Source organism: Biomphalaria glabrata, chromosome 6 (assembly GCF_947242115.1).
Source record: "Biomphalaria glabrata chromosome 6, xgBioGlab47.1, whole genome shotgun sequence".
NCBI classification, from domain to species: Eukaryota; Metazoa; Mollusca; class Gastropoda; family Planorbidae; genus Biomphalaria; species Biomphalaria glabrata.
The window spans coordinates 15746802-15762372 of record NC_074716.1 but is presented as its reverse complement, the minus strand read 5'-3'; the positions used below and the strand labels follow the sequence as shown (position 1 = coordinate 15762372).

Genomic DNA, 15571 nt, shown 5'->3' with positions numbered 1-15571 from the left:
TTTCTCATAGTCTATGAAACTGACATATAGAGGAAAGTTCCAGAATAATGTGTAGCTTCATGATCTGTGCATGATCCTTTCTTTCCGTCTTGTTGGTCATGGATCTACTGCATTTTCATTTGGTTCAGCAGGATGACACTTTTATTGGAATGGACAACACTGTTATCCCTCAGTAGTTAGTTAGAGCAGGAACTAAGGTTGCTTTTCTTGGGGAGTTTGATGAGGTAGCCCTCCTTCCACTCTTTTGGCAATTCTTTTTCCCATCATGCAGAAGAGTGGGTTGAGTAGCTTCATGCTGGTCTCTTTAGCACTTCTGGGATGCTATCAGGTCCTGCAGATTTGTCTGTCTTCAACTGCTGATTACACTTATGATCCCTTCTTTATAGTGGGAGCACTGCACTTGAAAGACAGGCAGCTGGCAGTCTTTCAGCATGAGGATTTTTGTAGTGATGGCATTGGCTGGATCATCTTGTTCAATTCTTTTTCAACTTTAGTTTACAGTTAAAGAAAAGTTTGGGGAAGATTTTTTTTATCTGTTTTACAAGATCAGCCATTAACAGTAATCACAATATGCTGTATGATTTGATTTCATGGTTTGCTATAATTTACTGTCTTGTCTGCTTAAAAAGAGCAAAGTAAAGTACCTCTTATGAAGTTTTGAATTTGATAGGTGTATTTCAGTATTGTTTTTTGCCAGATGATACATTTGCAACTTGGTTATTCAATCCATGTAATTTTAACAAGGCTGGACATCCTGCTACTATTTGTTTAATTGATAAGCAACCTTCTTGTTAATTAATCAGCATTGTCCCCTATTAATGAATGACACCAAAAGTATAAAGCAGAATGTGGAATTTATTGCAATGAGGAACCTCCTAACAGAAATTTTGATCTTAAGTATTTTAGTCACTTTCTACTTATAGTTTGAAACTAATTTCTCCTTTGAGTTTTTTTTATTTTTCTTTGCACTTTAAAATAGTCCTTTGTGTTTTGAATTCATTTCTTCAAACCCTTCCAATGCCTTACTAGAAGATGACAACTTAGTCCTTTGTAATATTTTGACACATTTATCAATGTTGAAAAACAATAAAAGATCTATATAATTGATTTCTTCTTCTTCTTCTTCTTCTAGCCAGCTTTATTGCTGCTGAGCTGTGAGCTCTTTTGCAGACTGTGCCAAGGAAAAAAAGTGTGCTGTTTTCTTCAGTTGTTCAGCACTGCCATACAGGGTGTTGGTTATGTTGGGCTGTAGTGGAAGTAGGGTCTGCCTAAGGTGGATTAGGGAGGGGCATTCAAAGAGGATATGGTTTATGGTTTCAAAGGGGTGGGCGCAATGTCTGCAAAGGGGTAGTTGTGTGGAGTTTATTTTGTTCAGGTGGTAATTTAATAGTGGTGTGTGTCCTGTTCTTAGTTGGAAGATTGTAGATTGTTCTTTGCGGGGGAGGAAGTTAATACTGTCCAGTTTGTTAGGCATAGTCATTTCTCTGTACATGGCTCTGCCTGTGTTTCCTGATGCCCATTGGTTGAGCCACTCCTCTTTGTGATTGTTGACTAACATTGACCTTAGGGTGAGGTAGTTAACAGGTCTATCTGGTTGTTCCATAGATGAACCTGCCTTTGATAGCTTATCTGCCTTTTCATTTCCCATGATGCCAATGTGTCCAGGGATCCACTGTAGTGTAATATTGATATTTAATTTTGATATCATCTGGTGGATTATCACAATGAGTGTTGTCAACTCTCTTGGGCTGTTTGAGGTGCTGCTGTTAAGTGCTTGCAGAGTAGATTGTGAGTCTGTAAAGACAACAATATCTGATGGTGGTTGCACTCCTTCATATAATTTGTTTTCCACTGTCTGGAGTGCTATGGTAATTGCCTCAATTTCGGCTTGGAAGTTTGAGCAGTAATCACCACAGGGTGCGCTTATCTCAAAGTGTTTATTTAATAATTAATAGATCTATATCATTGTTGATTTTGTCTAATAATTTTCCATCATAAACATAAAATGATTGTTAAAAAAATAGATTTGAAAACCTTTTGCTGCATCTTTTGTCTTATAATTCAGCTAAAAAATGTTAGAAGTAAGCTGGAATGTGAAGAAAAGACTAATATTGAAAATGAAAAACTGATAAATAGGCTGCACAATGATCTAAAACTAATTATGGAGAAAAAAGAATCTGCTGAAAAACTTAACATCAACTATAAACAAGAACTGGAAACATCTATATTGGCTCTTGCAAAGGTAAACTAGTTTAGAGAATTACTTTTAAAGAAATTTAACTTATTGTATATGCATTTAGAAACATTCTTTAGTTTTTGTTTTGCAAGAATGACTTAGCAATTTTACAAGTATTAATTGAATTTTAAAAATGTACTAGATTTAAATTTATTAGGTTATTGCAAATGAGTGGAAAAATATATTTACTTAATAGAATACAAATTGAAAGTTTTTATTTTATGTTTTTGAGGAACAGGGATTTTAAATTTTAAAATAGCTTTCATAAAATAGAAATATCTTCTTAAAAGAAATTGTCTTATGCTTTTAAATTAGTCTGATAATTGTATTGTACTACAGTGAATTACCTTCATTAATGTAATATATCTGTTTGATTTATTTTATTCTGTATTCAAATTACCTATTAAATTATTTTTTAGTCTTTTAATTTGTATACTTTAAATTTTTTTTTTTAATTTGACATGTAACATGTTTTTTTTTGTTTCATATGATTTTGGTTGTTTTTTAAAAGGCAGAAAAAAAGTTGGAAGCTGCTGTAAAGGAGAAGGAATTGATGATTGCAAAGACAGACTGTCAGTTAGCTGCTATGATGGCTACTTTAGAAGATTATAGACAAAATAATCAAAATTTAATTATTGATAGAGATAAAGAAATTCAGACACTAAGAGTGAAACTACAAAATGCTGAGATTATAGCTCAGGGAAGTACTTTTTTTTAATAGCCATTAATACTTTGTGAAACTTGTTATTGTTGTTTTGGTCATTTGACTTGAAGACTTGAAATAAACATTTAGATTTATATTTATTTTTCAGGAACGAGACAAAGCTTTTACCGAGCTGAAACAAGAAATAGAAAAAAAGAAAACTGAAATGTTTTCAAGAGTAAAGACAGAGGTATTAATGTTTTTAATTGTAGATATTGAATGTGAACAAATATGTAAAGCATTCATTATCATCATCAAACTCCATTTGAGTGACAGCTTGAACGCTTCCAATACTAGATTTTCATATATAGATCATGCCATGTAAGAAAAAAAAAGGAAATAATTAGATTTATATTTATAGTAAAGTGCGAAGCTCAAACAGCCCCGATTTGTATAGAGGTTCGATCGGTTCACTTTTTATTGCTAAAACTATTTTATTTGAATGTTTACAAAATTACTACTATATTGCTACTGCGCATGCACCTTTTTTTCTTCACTTCCGATACATACTTTTTCTTTTTCCTTGTAAAGGCTAAGTTCATGATGAGGTCAAACTCAAGAGGTGTGGAATTATTTTTTTTTACTATCCAGTAGTGAAGGAAATGGGTCATGGGCTTATGGCTATTTTAAGTCTGATGGCTCATCAGCTCAAAGAGACTATTTGAAGTGGAGCATGAGAAAGGTGGCAGTAGATGGTGTTATTGCACTGGAGTAAAAAGAAAATGGCTTCATAGTTAAAATTGAAGATTAAAACATGTTTTAAATATATTTTCTTTGATCTGCTCGAGCCTTCCATCTGCCCGATCGAGCTTACTAACTAGGGGAGAAATCCGATCAAGGAAAAGTATTGTTATAAACCTGGTGGTGGCACAGATGGGGGTAGTGGTGTGAGTGTAGTCAGACGACGCAAATCGCCCCAGGCCAGCGCTAGACGAGCGGTCTACCGTGACGAGTTACGACGGTCAGCCGAGTCGTGTGTCAACAGGATGGTTCGGGAAGGATCGCCGTCGTGAACAGAGCTCAGGAGCGTCACGAGAGTTGTAGTCATCTGACCACCTAGAAACGTCGAGCGGCGTTCTGTCCGGTTCGAGAAGGCCAGTAGGGACCCTATATAACAGCGGTGGTGTCGCAGTCAAGATGGTTCAGAGAGGAGGTCCACGACAAGAGTTCAGAACACGGTCGACTACAGCACAGTTCAGCGGTGTGGTTCTGTACGGAGCATTACGACGGTTCAGTGCGGAGTACTATCAAGTACAGTTGAGACGAACGGCGTCTTGATCTTGGTCTGTGATCGAGTCCGACACAACGAGCCTAGTGTGTGAAGTCAGTCCTGAACTGTTGAACCCAGTGCAAGCCCGGAACAAGACGGAGAAGCCAGTGCAAGAGTTGATACGGTGGAACGGTGTTATCGGAGAGATATTTGTACAGTGTACGTGTTGCCAATTGTACAGTATTGGCTGTTATTTATTCAACTATTAAAGTGTTACGTTACTTTGGAGCCCTGAGTTGTCAAGTTCTTTAAGTTGGTGGTGTAAGGTGCAGTTTGCAGAGAGCCTGGATAGTGAGATTCGTAACAGTATGCTTGGCAATACCCACCCTACACCTTTTTTACTTCATATTTTAATTTTAACTAAGCCTAGTGATACATTAAATCAGTTTAATTTTTATAGAGAAAAGGACGAGAAATTCAGTTACCATCAGTTTTTTCATAGGTCAGACCGTTACGGTGCTATAAAAATCCAAACGGGAAAATTACTGCCAGTGGGCTTAATGCGATTGAACTTCACATTTTACCATATATTGTTGTTGTTTTTTTTTATTATTTACTAATTTTTTTAAAACACTTGAAATAATTTTATAGGAAACTTTAGCTCATGGGCGAGACATGAAAAAAGTCGATGGTGAAACTCTTACAAAAATAAAAGCATCATATTTAGCTGAAACTCCAGAAATATGTGTAGGTTTGTTTAATTATTAAATGTACAGTGGTCCTTTGACTTTCGTGGTTCCAACTTTTGCAGTAGGGCTTGTCTTAATATATTAATTGAAAAAAATTTCTGCATTTTTTTGTTTACACCATTGGGAAAAAAACTTGATGTACAAATTTGTAGAATGTGACATACAGTTCAGTACTGTATGGCACTTACTATTTAAGGAGTGTTTTAAAAGAAACAGCATAGAAAGGTTATTAAGGGAATGGGAAACTGTTATTTCAGGGTTTAAAGTGTTAAGGATGTCCTGCAATACTGTTCATATTCATACCCAAAAGTAGTGTACCTATATGAAATTAAATACAGGGTCTCTACTTCTCTGGAATTGAATTTTACAGATGGTATTGGAACATCTCTCCTGTGAAGTCGAGGGAAAACAGTATTATTTTTTACTTTCACAATTCAAATATATGCTTTAAAATTGTTCTGGATTTTATATGGCTGTTTTAAAAGAAACCACATTTTTTAAAATCATTTTTCCTTTTTTTTACTGCTGATGGAAAGGAATCACTTGAACATTGTGCATTTTTCTATAATTTGTAATTAGTTTTTTTAATTTAAACATTTTATCTGCAACCAATTTTTGAAAACAATTTTGATGCCTTTTTTTTTTTTAAATTTTGTACACCAAAAGCTCATTGATAGTTTTACTTAAAATGATTTTAATCTTGATCTTTCCACCTATGCTTTGAAGGTATTGTTTATTTTTAAAATGTCTCACTTATTTCTATGAGATACATTTCATTGGTTGGCTGCCTGGTCGTTCGGTTTGCACGCTGGACTATGGTCCCGGGTTCAAACCCTGCCCACTCCCATCCCCCGTCTTCCTGCGGGAGGTTTGGACTAGGAAGTAATTATCTTCAACTCTAAAAGGAACATCCGAAACATGTAAAACATTTTACAAACAAACATTTAAAACAGAAAAAAAAAACAAAAAAATTCTACTTTCTTCAAATTTTATTCCATTAGATCAATTTGAAATATAGAAAAGTTTTTTTTTAAGTTCTTTATTGATTTTCAAATCATACATCAACAAATATTATTGTAAGGAAAGTATCTTTTTATGAATTTCTTTCTTTTTTTTTTCTTTTCAGAATAATTTCTCTAACCATGTAAAAGATAGACTAATGACTCCACAAGTGCGTCTCATTCCTAATTGGGAAAATCAAAAAACTCCACAGCATGGTATCCTACGAAATCATAATCCTATTTCTAAAAGAAGAAAAGTAGCTTTTACACCCAAAGAGAGTCATTTATCAGATGATTCTGATGTTGTGGAACTAGATGTATGAGTATATTATCATCTTAATGTTAGGTTACTTTTTTTTTAATTTTTGATAGCTAAAGAGACATTATTTGTCAAAAACAGTTCCTTTTTTTAAATGTTTTTGAGTGCTAATTCCTTGAGATGTTATATTAAGGATAAACAAAAACATTAAAAAGGCACTGTCTTCAAGTTGCAATTAATGAAGGATGAAGTATTTTGTGACTACACAAGACAATAGAAAAAAATCCTACTAGAGAGAACAAGACAACGTACAACAAATTGACAGGGCTTATAAGATACAAAATTAAAACAGAAAAAAAGAAAAAGTGGACCACAACATGCGAACAACTAGATCTAAACAAGGATGGTCGAAAGGCCTGGACCCTTCTGCACCGGCTAGCAGGAAAGAAACAAATAACAAACCCCCAACCTATAAAAGACACTGACGACATAATAACAGAAAACCTTAAAAAGGCTGAAACCTTCAATAAATATTTTGCCAGCATTAACAAGTCAAAGCCAAGAAAACAATTGGACCAGGCCTTCAGTAATATCTTAAAGAAAGAAGAAAAAGCTCCAACAGTCAACTGTCAGATCTTTGACACTCCCTTCACTCTACATGAGCTCAATACTGCCCTAAAAAGCCTCAAGTCAAGAAAATCCCCTGGACCCGATAAAATAACAAATGAAATGATTCGGGGACTAGGACCACAGGCCCAAAACTGTATACTTAACTTTATCAACCATACATGGAAAACTGGAGACATACCACAGGAATGGAGAACCGCAAACATAATACCCATCTTAAAGAAAAATAAACCACCTGGAGACCCAAAAAGTTATAGACCAATATCTCTAACATCCAACATTGGCAAAATGGCAGAAAAAATGATCAATAACCGACTTTATTGGTGGCTAGAAAGTACTTGCTCACTCCACAATGCACAAGCTGGCTTCAGGAAAGCAAGTAGAACAGAAGACCACCTCTTTCGTTTTATCCAGGACACAGTAGAAGGGTTTCATGAAAACAAGCACACTACAGCAGTATTTATAGATTTGCAGCAAGCCTATGACAGAGTGTGGAGAAAAGGTCTATTTTTGAAGATGAAAAAAATGGGCATCCATGGAAAAATGTACAGCTGGATCAGAGCATTCTTAAAAAACAGAACCATCCAAACCCGATTCGAAGGTGCCATCTCTAGTCAAAAAAGTTTGGAAGAAGGACTACCACAAGGTTCAGCCCTTAGCTGCACTCTCTTTCTAATCTTCATGAATGACCTCCCGGACCTCATTTCGGTCAATAAGGCACTTTATGCAGACGACCTTTTAATTTGGACTACAGAGAAATATCCAGTGCTGACTAGATCCAAACTAAATAGAGCCCTCACAACTATCTCCACATATTCAAAATTATGGAAAATGGAAATAAACAAAGAAAAGTCAGTTTATTCAATCTTTAGCCACAGCAACAAAACAGCAAAAAGAAACTACATCCTAAAAATAGACTCTCAGCCAATAAATAAAGAAGAAAATCCAACATATCTTGGTGTAAAACTAGACCAAAGACTGTCTCTAAAACACTTTATGGCAGATTTAAAAGAAAAGGCATCACAAAGATTAAACATAATAAAACACCTAGCAGGAACATCCTGGGGAGCTGAAAAGAAAACCTTAAGACAGTTATACACTGGATATGTCAGATTTGTAATGGATAACTGTCTCTCCATACAAGTAGCTGCCAACAAAACCTATCAATCATCATTAGATACAATCCAAAACCAAGCCTTGCGGTTAATTAGTGGAGGTATGAGAACTACTCCCACAGCAGCCTGTGAAATAGACTCCAATATTGAACCTCTTAAGTTAAGGCGCAACAGAGCAGCATTAGAAGCTATTGAGAGATACAGAAGGTTGGAGGACGATCATCCAAATAAATTACTAACACAGAGAAATAGGAAAAACAACCAAAAAAAGCAAAGGACTCTGATCCAACTTACTGACGAACTAGCCCTAAAACACCACCTACCCAATAACAGAGAAAAAATTACCAGGTTTTCAAACATTACACCCGGACTAAACTACAAACAACCAACCATCAAAACACATTTACTAAATAACACCTTAACAAAAGAATCAAATCCACTGGAGCTCAAAGTAGGCACGCTTGAAACAATCGAAAGCTATCCAAAAACAGCTATCCATATTTATACAGACGGATCGGCTTTCAAAGCTACCATCAATGCTGGTCTTGGTGCCTTCTTGGTCTTCCCTAAAAATAAACACTTTGAGATAAGCGCACCCTGTGGTGATTACTGCTCAAACTTCCAAGCCGAAATTGAGGCAATTACCATAGCACTCCAGACAGTAGAAAACAAATTATATGAAGGAGTGCAACCACCATCAGATATTGTTGTCTTTACAGACTCCCAATCTACTCTGGAAGCACTTAACAGCAGCACCTCAAACAGCCCAAGAGAGTTGACAACACTCAGTGTGATAATCCACCAGATGATATCAAAATTAAATATCAATATTACACTACAGTGGATCCCTGGACACATTGGCATCATGGGAAATGAAAAGGCAGATAAGCTATCAAAGGCAGGTTCAACTATGGAACAACCAGATAGACCTGTTAACTACCTCACCCTAAGGTCAATGTTAGTCAACAATCACAAAGAGGAGTGGCTCAACCAATGGGCATCAGGAAACACAGGCAGAGCCATGTACAGAGAAATGACTACGCCTAACAAACTGGACAATATTAACTTCCTCCCCCGCAAAGAACAATCTACAATCTTCCAACTAAGAACAGGACACACACCACTATTAAATTACCACCTGAACAAAATAAACTCCACACAACTACCCCTTTGCAGACACTGCACCCACCCCTCTGAAACCGTAAACCATATCCTCTTTGAATGCCCCTCCCTAATCCACCTTAGGCAGACCCTACTTCCACTACAGCCCAACATAACCAACACCCTGTACGGCAGTGCTGAGCAACTGAAGAAAACAGCACACTTTTTTTCCTTGGCACAGTCTGCAAAAGAGCTCACAGCTCAGCAGCAATAAAGCTGGCTAGAAGAAGAAGAAGAAGTGACTACACAAATCTAGCAGCAAACCACATTTAATGCAGACAAAGCCATTGTATACTATGGGATCAGTTTAAGTTGTCTTCAGCAGCAGCTTTTCTTTGGGTCTTATATGTATGTTTCTTAGCCATTGTAAGAGAAGCTGTATGCTGCTAGATGAATGGAAATTAACACCTGAGTTGGTCTTTAAAGCATTTCCTTAGAGAACCGGTTACCCTTTCCTCCATTAAGGTCTCAAAAAAAAAAAAGATTTACCCAGTAAAAACATAAGTAGTGCCTTAAACACACCTGAGTCCACAGAACATTGTTATTAGTAGTGTTTTGTCTAAGTATGCCCATTATAGAGGACTAGCATCTTTAATTGTAAAAGCCTAAGTTTCAGGTTTCAGAGCTGCACAAAAAAGGATTGTAAGAACCAGTGCTTAGTAGATATGATTCTTTTTGGAGACAACGCCTTCTTCGCCATACCCATATTTGAAAGCTATTAAAATCTAGTTAAAACAAAAAGGTTTCTATTTCTCATAAATGGCTAAAACTTGATTTGTTCAAAGATAACAATTACAAATCTTACAGCTTTTAAGAAATTCTCTTTTCAAGAATAACTGTTCATATAATAATAAAGTAGAAAAAAAGACATAATGTATGAAGCAAAGCATCTGATAATTTATGAAATAAACAAAGTATCTAGATATTAAGTCATGTGTGTTGAGTCTATTACAATTAGAAACAGACTTAACATAACCTTAACTTATTTCCTTTGACTTTAAACAGCAACAGTAAAACATTATGCTGTGCTACGCTGTGACTACCATCTAGACCAGAAAATTTACTTTTGACGCCTCCTTAGTCAGCAGTTGGTCTGAAGAGCCCTTAAAGCTTCCACAGCAGAGTCCAAGGCAGAGCCTCGGGTGCCAAACATTAGAAACTCATTCTTCTTAAGCCTAGCTTGTACTGTTCCTCCTAGTAAAAAGATTGCAGGTCACAAAATTAAATTACGATTGGGTGGGACTATCCGTATCTGAAGTGTGAGAGTCATCAGACTTCACCTGAGGCAAATGAGCTGTGTTTCTGAATCTTTTACCGTTGGTGACCTGCATAATGTTAAGTCTTTTTCTTTTCAGAAATAATGTTGTTTTTTTAATTATTGTTTAGCCTATGTGAGCAAACTTTTTAAAACTCCTAATTTTTTTTTCAGTCGCACGTAATGAATTATGTTAAAACTCCCATTAGGCAAAACTGTTTATCAAAGGAAGAACTTTTAAAGACACCTGATCAAGTAAAAAGAACTCCAAGTCGGTCATCTTTCAACAAAGGATTTAGAGATCTAGATAATGTATGAGCCTCACAAAACTTTAAAAAAGAATTATTTTGAATAAATTATAAGCAAGTAAATGTTTTAAAAACATGCTTGATAAAAACTTTAAAAATATCTATAATTCAAAGGCTTTCTTTAAAAATGGCTTTTATATTATGCATCTCTCATGCTTACAACATGCTCATGGTCTCTTTTGTGGACCAGTGTGCAGAGTGGGTATCTGAGAGAAGGTTTCTATGCTGCCTTTAGACCTTTTGTTAGGTAGCCAAGTGATTTTGACCTCTTGTGTAGCCACGCTACATTTTAAATTGTCTACTCTGTATTCTATTTATTTCACTCTGCTTTTATATTCAAGGTAAAAATAATTGGCTTCAAAATTGTCCTATTATTGTGGTATGCGATTATTTCATCTTTCCTTAATTACTTTGATCCACCTAAGGCATAATCTTCCTGTCTTATGATCTGTTTTGCTGCAGAGAGGAAATTCTCTTTAATTGATTTTAATTTTTGTTTTCTGTGCTATCTTTTTAATACCCCTATCTTTGAAATTTTACTTATGTATGTAATCAACAGGATTTTCAAAGAAAGTATGTCCACGTTGTTAGTCTTATTTTTTAGAGCTTACATGGATTCTGATTTAAAATAATACATCTATTAAAAATATATAGACTAAACATTAATATACAATTATTTTTCTAAATAATGTTATAAAAAATATATATATATTTTGTCCTAATTGTAAAAATGTAAAACATTGTTAAATATTAATAGATCTTATGTGATAAAAAAATCCTAGGTTTGCTTTTTATGTTTCCTTTTTTTCAGGGGGCTAAAAAATCTGTACCTAGTGAACTAGATCCTAATGTTGCTCCATCTAGGAAAAATGTAAAACATACAGAAAGCGAGGTAATCCAAAAACAATTTGACCATTTATTCATCAATGGCGTCCATGTAATAGGAAAAAGCATTTTGAAAAGCTACTGTTAGTTTTGTGTGGTCTGGTCGCCAGCCCACTTGTAACCTGATGACTAAATATTTTAATTTAATTTTTTTGTTTCATATCCTGATGACTTCTGTGACAAGTCAACGATCAATTCTTATCGAAAAGAAATTTCAGTACATCTTTGCCAATGGGATTCTTAAGCTTAAATGTCTTTCTTATGTCAAAATAGTGAAAGCTCTCCAGAGTGGCATACCATTGTTCTGTTGACATCATTTACATGAACAAAAGGAGAAGTCTTGCTGAACACTAGGATAATCTTAGGATGATCAAGCCCATTACAATAGTTCATGGTCTAGTGTTTCAATCATCTCTCACATTTCCGTATAGGCTAGTCCTTTGCCCTTCTTAATTTATTTATTTTTATTTGACCTGAGGCCAGAATGAATGCAGAAAATGTCTGAACTAGAGCTCCACCAGTATAATGCCTTTCTGAAGCTTAGTGACCTAAATCTTGCTGGCAGAGCTAACAGCACTCATCTATACCCTATAGCAGGGTTAAAGAGGGCACAAGCATAATATTTTTTTTTATGGGGGCATCTCTAGTAAAAGAGAAATACTGTTTTACTTAATGATTTTCTTATGGACATTCCTAATAGATAATTAAAATAGGTTTTCAATATTTTCATTGTGTTAATTAAGTTTTAATGTTTTCTAAGGTTTTGGAAGAAGCAAGAGTAAACTTCAGAAAAACACCTTTGAAAAAGACATCAAAGTTTTTTAGCACATCACCTAAGAATAAAGCAGTAGTTACAGTGGTAAATAGAAAATTCAAATCAAAACCTAACTGCAATGAGGAATTAGCTTGGTTTGAATCAGATTCTGTATACGGATTTGTTTGTGAAGATTGATTTTATTTGAATATATTAGCTGTTATTTCAATAATTAGTGATAGATTACTATTTATTATCTCATTAAGGTAATGTGTATTAAATGTTCAAATTGTAAATCTTGATCTTGAACTACATCATGATGTTTATTGAACAATATTGTTGTTAAAAAAGATCCTAATAAGAAAATATTTGCTAATATCACTATTTTCCATTTATTAGTATGTCTCTATGGCATATTTGTAAAAGTAGGTAGTTACTTATATGTATTAGTTGCTGTAATTGTGCACAAATTTTATTTTTTTTTTCATCATAAGATTTTGGAAGAGTGCAGTATGTCATTTCACTTATTTTAAGAGTCTTGTTGCTGTTTATCATTGCAGCATAAAAATGAAGTTATTCTTAGCACATTTATTTTGTGATATTTATTTAAAATTATGAAATCATTTTATGTCAATATTTTCTTTTTTGTTATTTTAGGTTTAATTAAAAGTTTTGCTTTAAATGTATTATTAAAAAATAATTATAAAAAGCTTGTTGACTTTTTACAATTTATATACCTATATGGATGTATATATTTATGGATTCTTAAGATAAAGGTTTAAAATAGTTTTAACATGACCTAGTTAATTTAGAAACAAAACAGACTTTGAAGGGATAATAACAAATGTATGAATGTTAAACCCAAAAAAATTGAAACAAAACTTTTTTTTTCTTGTATTGTTAATAAAAAAAAATATATTAGTAATTTTTATTTCTCTTTATGTCTGTGTTTTTATTTTCCTGTTGTTTCATTATTTATCATCAATAATTTATACAAATCAACACTAATAGCAGTGGTATCAGGTGTACTTCAATGAGCAGCTCATAGGCCCATTAGTGTTTCCATGCTAAGAGAAAGAAAAAAAAACAACTTATTCGTGGTAAACCAGTTACATAGACTAAAAACTCAAAACATTTCTAAGTCTTATAATAAATGAAAAGATATGGAATCGACATAATCAAAACACTAAGGTTTATTGCAAGAATTTTTTCCCAATCAAACTAAGCACCTCTGTATTGGTTGAGCCTAAATTGTTTTGAAGGCTCTTCTAATGGTTGGATTGCTTTCGAGCCATATGCCACACCCTAATCCAGTAATTTAGTGACTGATGTTTTGCTTTGATTTTATTTTAGGTGAGATTTTAATACTAAACCATCACTTGACCCAGCGCAGCCAAAGGGGGGGGGGGTTGAGTTTAAATCCCCCACTTCTATAAAACAAAACCAAAAAAAAAATGATAATCCCCAAATTCCAAGAGCATAGCTAAGGAAGATTTCGATTTTAAAACCCCTCCCGAATTTACGATAAAACCCCATCTTCAATATAAAACTATCCATACATCAGTCACTAGATTCTATGAACGTAGCCAAGAGGGGTTTTGTGTTTAAACCCCCCTCCAGCGGGGTTTGTAGCTAAAAGATACCCCTTCAATATAAAGAAAAGCAAACTACACACTCAAAAATTATATGAGCGTAGCCAAAGGGGTTTTTAGTTTACCCCCCCCCCCCTCCAGCAGGGTTTGAAGCTAAATAATACCTCTTCAATATAAAAAAAAAGCAAATTACACGTTCAAAATGCTATGAGCGTAGCCAAACCAACGGGTTTTGAGTTTAACCCCCCCCCCCCCCCGAAAACAATTCTGGCTACGCCCATGATCAGAGGAGTAGGCTACGGAAAAAGTTTGAAGGGGGTTCGCGTTGATTTAACAATTATAGGCTGATTTTTAAAAATAATATTCATTTATTATGTTCAGTTTATAAATTTAAATACAAATCAATTAGTTTGAAATCTCTCTGTAACCATCATTGACATGGCTAATAATGTGAAACCCGATAGCCATTATGTATTACGAGTCGCTAAGTCCACTGATATTGCGAAATTCGCACAGTTTTTGCTACTCATTAAAAAAGAATTCCTGCCGAATGTTTAATTTGCCAGCCTTTACTAGGTGACACAACAGATTAAGAGAGATTAAAGTCATGAATAAACGAATGCAAGAGAAAAACATTTATTGTAATAGAAAATGTATAGAAATAAGCATAAAACGACCAAAATGTATCGACTCTTAATTCAAAATGTTGCACTTAATTAGGCCAAGTGGCGTAGCAAGGTACCCGTGGGCCCGGGTTCAAGAACAGCCATTAAGACAAATTTAGTGTGTGACAAAAATGAGTAATCTAAATGTAAAGACATTCCAATGTAAAGATCGTACCTTTTTTTTAAAAAATAAGTAATTCGAATGGATGGTTTTAAGATCATACGATATGAATGTGTGGGCATAGCATCGCATTGGTTTCAAAATCAACCACCGCTTGAAAAGAAAACAAACAAACTTCGAATGGATGGTTTTAAGGTCATACGATGTGAATGTGTGAGCATTGCATCGTATTGGTTTCAAAATCAACCACCGCTTGAATCCACTGTCGGAATAATTTAAATCGGCACTCGCTGAACCTCCAAGAAAACATTTAACATTTATATTTTATTTGTCCTTGACAAAAATTGCTTAGTATGGGGATCGAACCCAAGACTTGCGTGTCAACAACCAGTCATTCTAATATGTGCAGCATTTTGTTTTTGAAATAAATGATTCAGTCTTTTACAATAGGCCTACCTAGATCTGCATGTGTCTAACATGTTGGTTCTAGAATCTATTTTATTTCTTTCTGTTCTGAAACAGATGTTGTTAAATCTGAGTTAGTGCTTTTGGAGATTATGGCCTCATGAACAATCTACCCGCTGTCTCGCGCCCCCCAGCCCCTCTCCCCACCTCCGAGGTGCTGTCGGTGATAACGTTTAGAAGCTTAACGTGTAGGACAAAGGGTTTGTTGTGTCCTGCCCGAGGGAGAAGGAAAACTCAGAATTCAAACCTCTGCTGCCTCCAGATAAATATGATTTTTAGATCAAGGCATATTTGATATGAAATCCAGTCCGCGCTTTTTTTTTCCTCGGCGCTATTTTAAAGACACCATTTTGTCAGCGCTACTTTGTTGTACGAAATTTTGGCATGTAACCCAATTTCAGTTATGTGTGATTCTTAAAACAAGATTAATTATAGGTAGTTCTATTTATTATTCAAGTCTATCTT

At 34.7% G+C, this 15571-nt stretch overlaps 1 protein-coding gene across 5 annotated transcripts in view; it reads left to right on the top strand.

Moving 5' to 3' along the window:
* The window catches only part of LOC106057624 (synaptonemal complex protein 1-like), a 45417-nt gene extending 32223 nt beyond the window's left edge, over nt 1-13194 (top strand). For 3 of the 5 annotated variants that reach the window (XM_056033029.1, XM_056033028.1, XM_056033031.1), the window contains 8 exons: nt 2066-2242; nt 2748-2937; nt 3050-3129; nt 4801-4896; nt 6025-6216; nt 10491-10628; nt 11436-11516; nt 12270-13194. In XM_056033029.1, the coding sequence (XP_055889004.1) occupies nt 2066-2242; nt 2748-2937; nt 3050-3129; nt 4801-4896; nt 6025-6216; nt 10491-10628; nt 11436-11516; nt 12270-12461 (1146 nt within the window). In that variant the 3' untranslated portion in view covers nt 12462-13194. Of the gene's footprint in view, nt 1-2065; nt 2243-2747; nt 2938-3049; nt 3130-4800; nt 4897-6024; nt 6217-10490; nt 10629-11435; nt 11517-12269 lie in introns of those variants that run through there. The other 2 variants (XR_008778561.1, XM_056033030.1) reach the window with 2 other exon arrangements.
* Nucleotides 13195-15571: the final 2377 nt, after the last annotated feature.